Consider the following 16,156-nt stretch of genomic DNA (forward strand, 5'->3'; position numbering starts at 1 on the left):
ATTCCGTTCGCATCTGACTTGCATTGTTTTGAAGCAGTCCTAAGCCCCCATCGGACCGGACTAGCCGCAAAGGAGGCCTTTTGATTTACCCTGACCGAATTTTAAATAAAGGAGTGTTTAAGGACCCCGGCCCGGTGTGTCATCGTTGACTCAATGCTATCATATTGCCTTTAGACGTCCCTCAGTTACACTCATTTCTGCTCTTTGGTATTTTTGTTTATTGTTCTTTCTACATTGCTTAGTTTCCTTTTCTTCATTTTTGGTATCCTCAGACATTGAGATTGGGCTGTCCTAATACACTCTATCTGGAATTTCGGGATTAGGGAGCTTGTTGCCGCTTCGGCACAGGAAGTATTGCCCTTACCGATTCCTGCCTTAATAATTTAATTTACTTATGAGAGGATATCTAGTTCGGGTTATTTCACCTTACAGCATTTTTTTGTTTCAGTGTCCCATACCTATGGGCTTGGTTGCTTAATATTGGTCTTTTGTATATTCCTTTTTAGTGTATTGTGTTCTATTTCCGATGCTGGAGCTGGCAATATAGATATCTTTATAGATATGGTTATGCCTTGTTTTATTCGTGCCTATGATGTAATGCGAGCTATTTATGGTGCTTTTCTAAACATTTTCTTCTAAGTATTCCCTCACCAGGAACCCCTTTCCATATATCATTGCGTCATGCTCACTTTGGAAGCCTGCGCCGTCTGGCGACTCACTGTAATCAAATTTAGATCACAGTGATTGACAGGATATAAGGTAGCACATTAATTATAATATGTGACTGTGTGTTTCAGAGTAAAAGCATGGAATGATTGCATATGGTTTACACAGTGTGAGCTCGTTTTGAGTGCAAGTGTGACTGAGGACTAGCAGGAGATGAAGCAAGCTAGGGCACTAGCTCGTATAACGTTTTAATAGTTCTTTTTTTCATTTTAGATTGCTCCTATTTCATGAAAGTGACGCAATGGCGGCGCAAAAGTGGCATACAGGGCTTGTAAATCTGCCCCTCTGTGTTCCTTCTCCTTGTTTTTATTGAGGTTATATTTACATTCCATCCTATTGCGCCCTGAAGAAGGTGAGTGGTCGTTGACCACTAGCACCAAAACGCGGGTAGGAAACCAGTAAGAAAGCCTTGGAGACACCTGTCAAGAATTTGAATTTTTTACTAAATCTTCAGCAAGTACAGAAAGAAGTGTAATATGAAAATTAAAAATATAATACTGACATGCTTAATGAATGTAAGATACAGTTCAGATTTTGATTTATCAGTCTGTACATAAAATCTAAAAGTACAATCATTCAGGTCAAGATGTTCCACCTACAGACTTTGTTGTTTAGTATGAATGGATGGATGAATATAGTTATTGGGTATGAATGGTATGTTTTAGGATGTGTGTTGGAAAAATGTGTATTTGAAGGTTGGGATGTTTACAATTTATTGATAAATATACAATTGTTTGCTCAAGACTATGGATGATCTATTTTGATAACAACAAATAAGCAAAAATTGATAAAGTTATGAACAAATAAAATGTTTTTGATTTTTCTTCGGTTGTATGCATTGTGTGGCCTAAATACTTGGTAGACGCTACTTAAGAGCTGATTTTGGAGGTGGGTTGTTTTCTCCCAGCTTTTTCCACAAACGAGATCTCCATACCCATTGGAGCTGAGACAGTAGCAGCTACACCTCACAAGGAATGACAGAATAATTCAAATGGGCTGGTCCAAATTACACTAATGATCACTTCAGCCAAAATCTGCCTCATAAAGCTATTTACCAGTACCATTACTCTCTTTTCCTAGTGCTGGCACACTTTTGGCTACCTAGCTCAATGCAGGCACCCATGCGTCATGTTGCAAGGGTGCGTGCATTGTAGGCAGGATTGTTTTTGTGCAGGTAGGGGTAACCTTCCTGCACAAAACAATCCTCAGAGACAGTTTCCTCTTTCCAAGTGTCCTGCAGAATGCAGCACACTTAGAAAGAAGAAACAACGAGGAGAAGTAAATATATTGCTCCCCATTGCTCCTCTGGTGGGGAGGTGTAGAATTCTGATGCATTCGCAGATCTACCAATGTTGGTAAATCTTGGAATGTGTCAGAATCCATGGTTGGATGCGTGGGAACACTCACACTCCACCCACGCTCTACCCATGGGACGCCTCCCTGCTGCAATTTTGCGCTGACTTGCGTTACTCTAAATTTATCAAGCCACTAAGGGCCATGCAAAGTGGCTTTTATGAATCTCATTTTGGTTTTGCATCGCCCTTATGTCCCCTTGCGTTTCACATGTGTGACACAAAACCTTAATAAATATGCCCCGTAATGGCTGACTTTCAGTAAGGTTCGATCGTAGTTGATGGAGAGGTTTGGCTCTTAGCGAGGGAGGAAGCAGATTTTGTATGGGCGTGGAATATTTCCCAAGCCACTGCTTTCCGGCGTGATATCAATGTCTTTTGGGTCGACAAGTGCTCTCAGCTTGAAGTTCTGCAAGATGGTGGTGAAGAAGAGAAACAGTTCCATCAGGGCCAGGCTCTCCCCAAGGCATATCCGTTTCCCTAAAAAGGTAGAACAGTGAAAATTGAGTTGGACAATTAGATTCCTGGCCTTGTTACGGTCTGGAGTAAACCGGACATTATGATAGAAGATTCAAAGGGTGTCACTAAGTTCAGCCACATAATTGAGTAAGATGTTCCAGGTATAAATATATACACAATTGTCTGTAGATACACCAAGAATTTTAAATCCAGTCCAAACTTTTGCCATGGCATACATAACATTCGTTCCTTAAAACCAGTATTATACCATCTGCTTTTACTTGTTTTATTTTTTCTTTTACTCAAAATGAATGTGTTCAAAATTAAAAATATACAAAAGAATGAGTAACAATTTCTACAATGCACTATTAAATACTAATAAGGTGTTTTAAAGAAGAAAGCTGGTGTAAAAGAAGTAAACTATAATGATAAATATATTAAAAAATCATTCACAAAAATTATGGATTTTATATATGGAATGAAGGCACCGAACATATTCAATTAAAATATTACAAGTAACCAATAACATCAGTGACTGTATAGCGGTGCAAAGCCCCGACCAAGGGCTTTTTCTAGTCTTGCATCCCTTGCAGTTACCTCATGACATGAGTTGGAGCGTATTTTATTCCTTATAATACATAGTAAACCATATATGTGGTGGACTAACAAGTCCCTTTCTAAGCTCTGCTGTCATGTCTGGAATACTACAAGAGTAAGTGATACCCACTCGTAGCAAAATCTTTGTGATTCAGGCCCAACATTTCTTAGGGTGGCTATCATACATGGGCAAACACCATTTTTAGGTCTTGTGCCTAGCATTGCAGTACACAGCATTGCTCGTGCAGCGCGAGACCTCTTGTACAGGGTTCTGAAAGCTGACCACACGCTTTTGCATGTGGTTTTGCTTTCCCCATCTGCCATTGGCTTTCACGTGCTTTTAAAAAAAAAAAAAGCAGCACGCAATTGGGCAAAGGTGGGCGCATGTCCCGCCTTTGCTCCGCCCATTCCCGTCCGTGTCTAGGACGTGCATCAGCACGCGGCACAGACGACAGGCTCCCTCGTCCCCCGCTCCTATGTGGTGCGCGCGCACCACTGGTTTTGATTCTCGCGTTCGGCTCATCTGTGGTGCGTGCTTGTTTAGGGAGGCAGTCGGAATTACACATTTTCACGGCATTGTGAGCTGGAAAGAGGAGATTTGAGTGACGAGCGCAGGATATGACACTTGTAGGATTGATCTGCGTGCTGCCTCTTAATTAGTTCGAGCTTTCAATGCAGTGAGTGAATCTACCTCAACTCTGAGTCGAGTCTCTTTGGGATCACATGTTGGTCTGTGCTCAAGAGAAATCACTCCCTTTCAAAGCTCGAATGATCAGCGTTTGCTTGTTAATGCTTTCTTACAGCATCTTTTGATTCTGGTGGGATGCTTGTTCCAGACGAGTGTGGCCCCTGCATAGAATGCATGATTCACTGCAGGCTTTCTAAAACCGTGCTAGGTGCGCATCCGCTACGCTTAGGCTGCCGTTCAGAAGACAGTGGGAGATCAAGGTAAACCCAGAAAGCTTGGTTTCTAGATGGTGGGAGGATGGGCAAATAAGCTGGATGCCTTTGTTTGGGCTTGTGGGCGACATGGAGTTAGTGTGTTGAGCTCGGTGCTTGGATTGTAGCATATAAACGCGATTCCTTTGAAGCATTGGAGGGAAATAACGCACTCTTTGACCATAAACGATAGTTCATTGGTTGTGTCTTAAGTCAGTGATGGGAAGTGAGTAAGGCTCTAGGATGGTTTGAGTTACTGATGGGAGAATACTTTTGGTTGCCTTTTAGTGCGGTTGAATACGTGAAATCCCTTGATGTGTGAGGTGGTGCTAGTGGTTTTCTACACTCCAATGGGGTCAGTGAAGTGTAATTAATACGCAAACACAATTCTTTTTAATAGGACCTTCTTGTGGCAGCACCCTCGCACTGCCCATTCGTTGAAGACAAGTTGGATTAAAGTGTTATTACTACAGCAGACATACAATAAGGCAGCTCCCCCACCCCACCCCCAAGTACTCAAAACCAATTTATTCATATTTCTGATTGGTTAACATTTCCCAACTTGCCTCAATATTACAGTGCACATTACTTTCATGCACAATTGTGTTGAAAACTCTGTGAGCTCAAGTGCAACTGCACTGGTGTTCTGTTAAATAAATCCTTCCAGGTTACCCTAAATCTACATGCAACACCCAAAAGTTAACATTGTGTAACTCCAAGAATTAGTGCACAAAAAGACAAGGTTCATAGTGATAAGACCCAAGTGATGACGGCAGAAAATTGCAGTGCTCAAAAACGTGTGCCCGATAATGACGACCTCACAGCGGTGTGAGAAAAACCATGTGGTGATGTTTAACTGTGGTTCCTCACTCACCAAAACGAAATCCGTGTAGACCAGACTTGCTGTTGACAACTATCATCTAAGAATATGTTAAAAGAGATGAGTGGCGTAATTGTCAAGCCCCTCAGAGATGTATGCTGTAAAGCGTTGAATGCGCTTACCCCAATCGTGGTGCCAAATGTTAATTGGTAAAGCGTTTTCCGAGCGTGACCTTTCCTGTAAAAGTGGAAATAAGTGAGCATATTCCATACCAGGCCTAAACTGGATACATGCTGAGAACAAGAGAGGGTATACAATTGCCCACTTACTGTTGAAAGTTTCCACATAATGCGTGTATCAGTTCCACACGATGTTAAGATCGAGAGAAAAAAATATATAGCTGTCAGCTATATTAACAAGACTGAAGATACCATCTGCTCATACGAGCGGTCTAACCGCGGTATATTTTCTGTGGACGAATGATGAACCCTCTAAACTTCTCTTGTGCTCATCTGGGTGAGTTCCGTACCGAAGTATATGACGCCCGAGACAAAAACATTGCGGAAGCCACTACAGAGACCGGCATCACCAAGTTTAAACCTAAAAGTACTTTTCAACCTCCGGTATCTTATAAAATGTTGGATACTTTTGAAATTTTGGTACAGAAGGATTTACAACAATTGAATTTCAAAAAACATCATGCCAAAAATGTATCGACACAAGACCTTCAGGCATTAAAAAGCATAGCCAACAACCCTCCATTGATTTTACAATCGGCAGACAAAGGAGGAGCCATAGTGGTTATGGATACTTTATTTTACATAAGGAAGGTCAATGAACATGTCAACAACGAAAACACTTATCTTCGACTTTAATGTGACCCTCCTTTTTTTTTTAGTTACAAAACATTCTAAGTCCAATTCTATCACAGGCCGTTGATAACAATTGGATTAATGAACAGACTCAAATGTATCTCACATCATTTAATCCTCGCCCATCTAAACTTCGCTTGTGCTCATCTTGGTGAGTTCCGTACCGAAGTGTATGACGCCCAAGACGGCGAGGATGATTAAAAAAACGTTGTGGAAAAAGGCATAGAAAGAGGACTCACTTGTTTCCAAAGTTGACGCCATCTTGACAATGTATTAACTATAGGAAAGGCGAAAAAGTCCCGGAATGAAACAAAATAGTTATAAATCGTAGCGGGAATTATGCGCAATGTTCCAATTTGACAAAACCTCAAGGAAAAAGGATCTCTTCAGTGGCAGGCAGGGTGTAAGGCAGCGAATACTGATATAAAAGGCAACTGTGCAGAATAAACTGCAAAGAGAATAAAATGATGCAGAAGATAGCGCCAATAGCCTATAACGGCATGTAGCCGCTGGGATCAACATATCAAAGCTCCCTTATAAATCGCGAAAAAAGATACATCGAAAGACATAAGTGAATGAGAGCAAGCGGAAGCGTGATTGCTCTGTAAAAAACAAAATTTCCAACAAAAAAGACACCTTACATTTAGTGAAACTCATCACCATGTCAAAACACAATGTGAAAACACGTTAATACACCTTCCCTGTGCGTTATATGCATGTCAACCAAATTTGTGCTGTCCTAGTCTATAAAGTCTGACCAGATGTGGGTATCTATCACTGGTTGGTGAATTTATAAGAAGCAGTTCATTTCCAGGCGGTCATTGAGACCTGATGGTATTTGTAGGAGAGTAGAATCTGCACTTATGTTGCCCCCACTTTTTTCTGATGTACACACTGGTTTCTGACTATAGTCTGGCTGAGTCCCTGCTAATCAGGGCCCCAGTCTCACTGATCTCTCTAAAACAACTTGGTGTGCATATTAGATGCACTAGTGATTAGATACTGTGGTACCTTATGAACCCCTAGTATATGGTACCTTAGGTACCTAGGGCATTGGTACTTCACAGGCCTACCAGGGGCTGCAGCATGTATTATGCCACCGCTGGGAAGCATTCACAATCTGACACCACAGGCCTTCTACTGCAGCCTGTGTGAGGTAGTGTTAGCACTCCTCACTAAGGTATAGGTTCCTATATCTCACCATACACACACATATAAACCTATCAGTCACCCCTCTTGCAGGCCCTAACAATCCTGAGGGCAGGGTGCTTGGTTTACTATGTGAGGGGGGTGCTTCTGCATGAGCAGGACCCCTCTGCAGCTGGCAGAGTCTATTCTCTGCTGCTGTTTGTGGATGCGGTTAAACCATATACTCTTAAGTGCATTATAACCTCGCGGTAAATGATAACTTTGGAATTACTGCATTAAAACATGTCGTGTTTGGTGTCAAACAACTTGGAATCATACCCCCACACTAGTAACTGGTGTGGAAATATGATCCCACCCTTCTAGAGGGGACGACATGTACCCACTGTACTAAACGGTAGAAATCTTCTAGAGCCCTGGCATCACAAAATGGATGCCACCAGCACAGACACTGGGCTGCCCTCCTGCTGCTGACCGAAACTCGCAGTGGAGGAAGCCCAACAAAGGGTATCCTGTCACAGGGAGGTGTCACCACCTCCCAGACAGGATTTAGTGTATTGGAGCTGGGTGGGTGCACTCTTAGAGTGCTTTGAAGTCCTGCACTGGGGGAGCAGTAGGCTCCTCTGTGCATATGCCAGCTCAAACTGGTTCAGGGGCTACCTGCCCCTGCTCTCGCATGAAACTGGACAAAGGGAAGTGGGTGTAACCACCCACTACCCTGACACTCCTAGAGGAGTGGTCATAGAGCTAGTCCCTTCCCTATCTTCACTATAAGATACCAAGCATTGCCAATGCAATTCAGATTAACCCTGGACGACGCTCTACAAAGAAGAATCCTAGCCCTTCGACGTTCCACTATCTCTGGAAGACTGAAGAATCTCCCTTGGAGTCAAGTAGTGACTCCCCTGCTTGGCAGGCACCAGAAACTTTGATCAATGGTTGCAAACTTCACCTCTCGGGCCAGAGTCCGAAGTCCCTGCATCCCCTGAAGCTGATTTTCTGACCTCTCGAAGGCCATTTTGAGTCCCCAGCGAAGCTGTGGCATCAGGACCCGACGAGTGACGAGGAACAGCAATACCAGGGAACCGTGCACTGATTTCGAGTGCAAACCCTAAACAACATTTAACGACCTGGTGCTTTGGACCATCTATACTCCAAGTCCCTAGCAGGTTTGGTACCAAAAATCTGCAGCCTACCCCATTCCGAGTGACCGTGGGCTCCTGTGGAACTTTTCCTGCAAAGGCATCTTTGCAGTTGCTTGCCCATTGGCTAGTGACTCACCCGAAGACTTTATCATCAACTTCAAGGGCTCTCCTGATGCCCCGGGCCAGCCCTCACTTACCCTTGCTGGGTAAGTCCATCAGACCTTGCTGGTCTGCATCACCGTCAATCTTCACTCCACACAAGACTTGCAGTTGCCAAGGTTTGTTGGCTCCAATCCGGTAGCCGACACCAACATCAGCTGCAGACGTTGTGGGACCCTCCGAACCCAGCATCTGGTCATCATCGATATCTCCTGGACCTCGTGAGCGAAGAGACAAATCACCTTCGACGACCTGAAGCGACGCGACATCAGTGGTCATCCATCCTGCTGGCCACCGGTCACTGGCAAGTGACTTTGAACTCTGTCCCCTCAATTTTCAGGTCCTCTTCAACTTCAATCCATCTTCGGATTCCAGCGGACACCTCTCCAGTCGTCACAAGCAGCAAGTCTTCAGTGATCTCCATTGAAAACAGCATCGCGACCCGACACCAAAAGACACCTATGCACCCGGCTTCCCTGGGTGAGGTAACTCGTGCACTCCGGTGCCCAAGTGTGTGTTGGCCCTCGAAATACTTACCCTGTAAGTAGTTTTCTGGTTGACTTCTCCAAAGTGCCCTAAAACTTTAAATTACAAACCGCTACTTGTGCCTTTGAAACCATCAGGAAACCAGTGGCTGTGTTTAGACACTGCACGCGTCTCCCGTGGGCTGATTACTTACCTGCTAACACTGCAGAAGTGAAGCCCCAGCGATTCCCAAGGCCCTAGGCCTTCTCATTTTGCAAGTCGAGTTTGTTAAACCATTTTCTTAGTACATGGTCTGGTACGCCCCTAGGGCTACAGCCATATTTGTGCTTAATTTATTGAGAAGTGTTGACATTTGAATGTGTATCTGGGTTCTAATCTAATAAAGAGATTAGTAGAGTGTATCTAAGAATAAATACATATATATTTGATATATATACCTGTGTGGTGTCCTTTTCATTTGGTAATTCAAGAGATTATAAGGTAAAACAAGCTGCTTTACATTCCTCAGAGACTTAGCCTGAAAGGCTGCTCTCCACAGCTACCACTAGGATAGCTTTCTTTAAAAGGTTGTCTTAAACCTATCTACCATAAGCGTCGAATTGGACTGGTGCAAGGTGGCCACTATAACTAGTGACCAGCATATGCCAGGCCAACTTCTCACATTGGTGGGCAGCGTGTGGGATTCCAGCTTGCCATTGTTTTACCAGAAAATCTCTATTTGAATTACTAACTGAAAACCACTAAAGGTACTCAAGGTACATATAAAAGTCAAGCTAGTATCAATAAGTTCTACTGAACTTAGAGCTGCTGGTGAAGTGATAAGCACACCCTTGCTACAGCTCAAGCTAGGTCCAGTAGGCCTCAACTAGTGTAGGTAGTTCAACACTGCACAACACTAGTATGTCTCACCAAGGTGGAGCCAGTGGGTCCACCCCATCTCAGTACAAAGATATAGCCTACACTGAACTGAAGGCCTTATGCTTTGAAAGACAACTGAGGGTGGGCAGGAGTCCCTCATCACAACACCTGATAGGTCTGTTAGTAGCAGATGACCTGAGACAAGCTTTAGGAGCTAGTGGGTCTGCATCAGGGAGTGGGTCAGCCATAGGCTCTGGGTCTGATGATTAAAATCAAGATGATCTGGAGTCTGTGATTGAAGGGCCAGGCCCAGAAGGGTCTGAAAAGAACAGAGGAATTCTCCCTACGAGAACAGACAAAGTGGGAGAAAGGCCTAGGTCCCTCTCAAGGGACTCTGACCATTCATACCACTCTGGAAGAGAATCTGTTCCACAGAGGAACTCCACCTATCCCAGGGAGTCCTCCTCTGAAAGAAGGTTCAAGATGCTCCAGTATGAGGAAGCTAGGCTTGCCCTCAGACCCAAGCAATTGGCCTTAGATAGGGAAGCCTTCGAGCTCCAAAGAGCTTCTAAGAAGGAGGGGTTAGATATCCCTGGTGGCAGCAACAGTGTCCCTAGAGGCAGAGATTACATTCCAGACCGTAGGAACCTGTCCAAGGTTGTTCCTCCCTACCAGAGTGGGGATGATATCCACAAATCGATAACTGCTATGGAGAGGGCCTGTAAAGTTCAACAGGTCCCCCAGACACAGTGGGCAGCAATCTTGTGGCTCTCCTTTTCAGATAAAGGTAGACACAAGCTCCTCACTGTTAGAGAAGAGGATGCTAATGATTATGAAGCCCTGAAGAGTGCTTTGATAGATGGGTTTGGCTTAACCACTGAACAGTACAGGTTGAAGTTCAGAGACACCCAGAAAGCACAGACTCAGGATTGGACTGACTTTGTTGATTGTGCAACCAAGGCTCTAGAAGGTTGGCTGGTTGGTAGTAGAGTAACTGACTTTAAGGGAATGTATAATCTTATAATGAGAGAACATATCCTTAATAATTGCCAGAATCAGTTGTTGCATCAGTACCTGGTGGACTCTGATCTGACCTCTCCCCAAGAATTGGGAAAGAAGGCAGACAAATGGGTCAGAACCTGGGTGAGGCAGAAAAAACAGAACCAAGGTGGTGACACTAAGAAGCAAGATCCTAAAGGCTCAGATAAAGGTGGGGATAAATCTAAAGATCAGAAGTCTTCACAAGGGCCCCAAAAATCTGCAACTGGTGGGGAGTCACAATCTGCAAAGGGAAAAGGCCAAAAGAAGCCCTGGTGCAAATTCTGTAAGCAGATAGGGCACTGGACTTCTGACTGTACAAAGTCCAAAGACCAAACCACCACCACTCCAGCCCCTAAGGCAACTGTTCCCCCTAGTGCAGTCATTGGTGGAGGTAATACTCAGAATAAGGGTGTAGTAGGGTTGACCCTGGGTTCTGATGTGGACTCTGGCCTAGTTAGAGTACCAACACAGGCATTGCTAGTTTGTGAGGGAGACCTTCATATGTCCTTCCTAGTGAGCCCCAGTAATCTGGGCAAGTACAAACAGCAGCCTATCATAAATGGCAAACAGGCTTTGGCATTTAGGGACACAGGTGCTAGTGTCACCATGGTGGCAGAGGACCTAGTGGACCCTACACAGATCATCCTGGGTGAAATGTACCAGGTAACCAATGCAATCAACACCAGGACCAACCATAGCCTGGCAGTTGTGAATTTATCCTGGGGAGGGGTAACTGGCCTCAACAAGGTAGTAGCCAGTGCAGACCTCCCTGTCGAATGATTTTGGGGCAATGATCTGGAGACTTCAGCCTGGTCTGAAGTAGAATTATGGACTCATGCTGAGATGTTGGGCATACCTACAGAGGTATTTGCTGTGACCCGGTCACAAGCCAAAATGCATAAAGCTGAACCAGCTCTGGATTCTGAAACTATGGACCAGGTGCTACCCAAGAGGAGGAGCAGTAGGGTTAAGGCTGGGCCTTCCCCTCTGTCTCAGATCTCAGATTCCCCTCCTGAGGGAGGAGAAGAAGAAGCCTGAAGAAGGAACTGCCCCAGATGAACTTGAGCCTTGTCAGTTTGAGTTCTTGGGGGCAGGGGGACCTTCCAGGGAACATCTGAGCAAAGAGCAACAGTGCTGCCCCACTCTTGAACCCCTCAGACAGCTGGCTGCTGCTGAGGCTGCTGGGAGTGCTAGTGGGTCCCATAAGGTTTATTGGGATGAGGGGCTCCTATATTCTGAGGCTAGAGATCCTACCCCTGGAGCCACCAGGAGGTTGGTAATTCCTCAGAAGTTTAGGGGGTTCCTCTTGACCCTAGCACATGACATCCCATTGGCAGGACACTTGGGCCAAAACAAGACCTGGGACAGGCTTGTACCACATTTTCATTGGCCACACATGTCTGAAGACACAAAGGAGTTTTGTCGCTCCTGTGTCACTTGTCAAGCCAGTGGCAAGACAGGTGGCACCACAAAGGCCCCCCTGATACCACTACCTGTGGTGGGGGTTCCCTTAGAAAGGGTAGGGATTGACATTGTTGGTCCCCTTGACCCACCAACAGCATCTGGGCACAGATTTATACTGGTGGTAGTGGATCATGCCACCAGGTATCCAGAAGCTATACCCCTAAGGACTACCACAGCTCCTGTGGTAGCAAGAGCCCTCATTGGAGTTTTCTCCAGAGTGGGTTTCCCTAAGGAGGTCATCTCTGACAGAGGTTCTAACTTTATGTCAGGATATCTAACTGCAATGTGGAAGGAGTGTGGTGTAAACTACAAATTCACTACTCCCTATCACCCACAATGCAATGGGTTAGTTGAGAGATTCAACAAAACCCTAAAGGGAATGATTAAAGGCCTCTCAGAGAAGCTTAGGTGAAAATGGGACCTTTTACTTCCCTGCCTTCTGTTTGCATACAGGGAGGTTCCTCAGAAGGGGGTTGGCTACAGCCCTTTTGAACCTCTGTTTGGGCACCCTGTTAGAGGACCCTTATGTCTGGTGAAAGAGGGATGGGAGTTACCTCTCAAACCTCCCAAACAGGATGTAATGGACTATGTACTTGGTCTCCGCTCCAGGATGGCAGAGTATATGAAGAAGGCCAATAAAAACCTTGAGGCAACCCAAGAACTCCAAAAAGCTTGGCATGACAAAAAGGCTGTCCTGACTGTTTACCAGCCAGGCCAGAAAGTGTGGGTGTTGGAGCCTGTGGCCCCAGCAGCTCTTCAGGACAAATGGAGTGGCCCCCATACAATTGTTGAAAAGAAGGGAGAGGTCACCTACTTGGTAGATCTTGGCACTCCCAGGAGCCCCCTTAGGGTGCTCCATGTCAACAGACTTAATGCATATCCTGAGGCACAGCCGGGAGCTCTGCTCATCGCTAATATTTTTAAAACATCGTTTGTTGAACTGTTTTAATTACTCACTGCTGTTCCCTTGATTGTACTCTGTTGGGGCACTGGTTTTCACTCCGTGACACCCGCGCAGCCGAGATAAACGCTGCCGCGGGATTGCAATCTACTCTGCCGCCATCAGCGAGCGAGCCTCTCTTTAGGCCACGCCCACTTTCACGTAGGCCACGCCCCCGCCTACTTAACCGAGCTGACTACGAGCTCAAAACTGATCCCACACTCCTGAGGCACAGCCGGGAGCTCTGCTCGTCGCTAATATTTTTAAAACATCGTTTGTTGAACTGTTTTAATTACTCACTGCTGTACCCTTGATTGTACTCTGTTGGGGCACTGGTTTTCACTCCGTGACACCCGCGCAGCCGAAATAAACGCTGCCGCGGGATTGCAATCTACTCTGCCGCCATCAGCGAGCGAGCCTCTCTTTAGGCCACGCCCACTTTCACGAGGCCACGCCCCGAACCCCCCTATAAAAACATGTGCTCTTCATGTTCGCGCAGCGGACGGGCGCAGCGGGCCTAAGGCAAGCCCGTCTGGGCCCGTCTGGGCCCAGCCGGACCCAGGCCCAGTCACTCTGCCCATTTCTCCCGATGGCCGACTTGTTTACACAAAAGATAAGCTCCAAGCACTCAATCCGTCGAAAAAACTCGAGTGCAACTACATCCATTCGGGAGGAAAACCATTTATCAACTGCGGCCTATTTAATCCGGCCACTACCACCTCAGGAAATCACGGCCTAAAGCTGGGCCTCCTCAACTGTCGGTCCCTCCCTAAACACTCCCATGAAATCAACCTTCTGGTACAGGATCACGAGTTTGACGTCTTGTTCCTTAAGGAAACTTGGCTCACTTCCTGGTCGGATTCCGACATCATCAACGCTTTACCTCCGGGCTATCAAATCCAATCCCAAAACAGACTCCTTGGCAGAGGAGGTGGCCTCGCGATAATCTTCAGAGAACAATTCTCATGTAGATCTAGCGATGCCAATATTGACGACTGCGAAAGCTGCCATTTTGCTTTACAAATATCCCCGTGAACTCCCTTTCGGGGCTGCTGATATACCGACCGCCGGGAACCCCAGGGAAATTTTCTAGCGCTCTCGTCGATACTGTCACCCAGACAGCGACTACCTCTCCCAACTTTCTCATCTTAGGAGACCTTAACCTCCATCTATCAGACTCCAAGGACCTAACCGCGTCCGAACTTCTTCTCGACCTTAGGTCATTTGACATCCGATTAGTCAACTCAGAACCCACCCATGACAAAGGACACCTTCTGGACCCCGTTTTCACCAACATCACGGATCTTACCACCTGCACCCCTCTCCCCCTTCCTTGGACAGATCATTTTTTAATATCTATCTTTTGGCATCTCTTCATCTCACCCACCCAACAGGCCAAAATCCGGGTCACTGACCGTCGCTGGCACAAACTCTCGCCAGACAAATGGGCTTCCATTCTCAGGACTTTTCCTCCCCCCCCGGTCTCTGACTCAGCCATTGCTGACAATCAGTTCAACTCTTGGCTCACCACATCTTTGGACAAACTCCTCCCTAAAACTACCACCCTTAGGCGAATCAAAAGAGTGAGCCCTGCTCCTTGGTACACTCCTGATCTTAACCTCCTAAGGAAGGAATGTAAAAGAACGGAGCGCTCCTGGAGGAAGGATAAGTCCATAGCCAATAAAGACGTCTTCCGTACCTCCTTAAAAAACTATAAGATCGCTCTTCGTAATACTAAAAGTACATTCTTCCAGGAAAGGATAGAAAACTCCTCCTGTTCTGCCAAGGAAACTTTTATTATTTTAAAAGATTTACTTAAAGTCCCAGACCCTGCACCAAAGAACCTGCCAGACCTCAAGGAAGCTGAAGAGAAATGCCTTAAACTGGCCAAATTCTTTGAGGAGAAGATCCAGAAAATTCTTGTCTCTCTTCCTCCTGTCGACCTCAGTATTTCTGAGGAAGACTGTTTTAACTCAAACCCTACCACTCCCCATCTAAACTCTCTTGGACCAGTCACTATTGAAGAGGTCTCAACCACGCTAGACACTATCAAAAGCGGATCCCACAGGGACACGCTCCCCCTACCCATTCTTAAGAAAGTGGCCTCCACCATCGCCCCTCCACTCACTCAACTCATCAACTCCTCACTGCTCCAGGGTAAAGATCCCCACAGCTGGAAGGCGGCTGTCGTCAAGGTGCTCCTTAAAAAACCTTCTATGGACCCTTCGGATATGACCAACTACAGGCCAATCTCTCTCCTCCCTGGAACCAGTAAAATTGCTGAAAAACTAGTTAATAAAAAGCTATCGCTGTATCTGGAGACTAACAATCTGCTCAGAAGCTCGCAAACTGGATTCCGCCCAGGGCAGGGCACTGACATCGCCCTACTTGCAGCAGTGGAGGAGGCCAGAGCCCTTTTGGACGCAGGAGGATCAGTGGCAGTGATCCTCCTGGACCTCAGTGCGGCCTTCGACACCGTCAACCATCGGGTCTTAATCCAACGACTCAAGAACATCGGTGTCGAGGGCACTGCGCTGACTTGGTTCAAATCTTTCCATTGACCACCGCTCCTTTCAGTTCTGGGAGAATGACACCCGCTCCCCCGTAACCCCCCTCCAATGTGGTGTGCCCCAGGGTTCATCTTTAAGCCCGACATTATTTAATGTCTACATGTCCCCATTGGAGGAGGTTGTCACACCGTTCGGAGTAAAAATCATCAGCTATGCTGATGACACTCAATTAGTGGTGTCCCTATCTCACCCAAATCAGGAACCTTCGGACCTCTACAATTGTCTTGCAGAAATTCAAGGATGGATGAATATTTCATCATTGAAACTTAACGGTTCAAAGACAGATATTCTCCTCCTTGGTCAGAAGGGGTTTCCCCTCCTTCAGACCATCTGGCCCCCCTGCTTAGGTGAACCCCCAGCACCCAAGTCTGAGATCAAGAGCCTGGGAATTTGGCTTGAAAAAGACTTGTCTTTTAAGACCCATGCCAAAAAAATCGCGGGGATATGCTTCGGGCTTCTTAAATCCATCAGGAAGATTTTGCCCCTACTCCCTCCTGTCTCCCAGAAACTGTTAATCCAAGGCCTTATTCTATCAAGGCTGGATTACAGCCATACCATCTATTTGGGCGCTCCCGAGGCCAC

At 46.0% G+C, this 16,156-nt stretch overlaps 1 protein-coding gene across 1 annotated transcript in view; it reads right to left on the reverse strand.

Moving 5' to 3' along the window:
- Positions 1 to 1,148: 1,148 nt before the first annotated feature.
- Positions 1,149 to 16,156, reverse strand: part of LOC146798112 (cytochrome P450 2G1-like) — a 1,220,160-nt gene continuing 1,205,152 nt past the window's right edge. The window contains exon 19 of the mRNA XM_085625336.1: positions 1,149 to 2,558. Coding sequence (XP_085481462.1) covers positions 2,377 to 2,558 — 182 coding nt within the window. The 3' untranslated portion in view covers positions 1,149 to 2,376. The remainder of the gene's footprint in view (positions 2,559 to 16,156) is intronic.

This window comes from Triturus cristatus, chromosome 9 (assembly GCF_964204655.1).
Source record: "Triturus cristatus chromosome 9, aTriCri1.1, whole genome shotgun sequence".
Taxonomy (NCBI): Eukaryota; Metazoa; Chordata; class Amphibia; order Caudata; family Salamandridae; genus Triturus; species Triturus cristatus.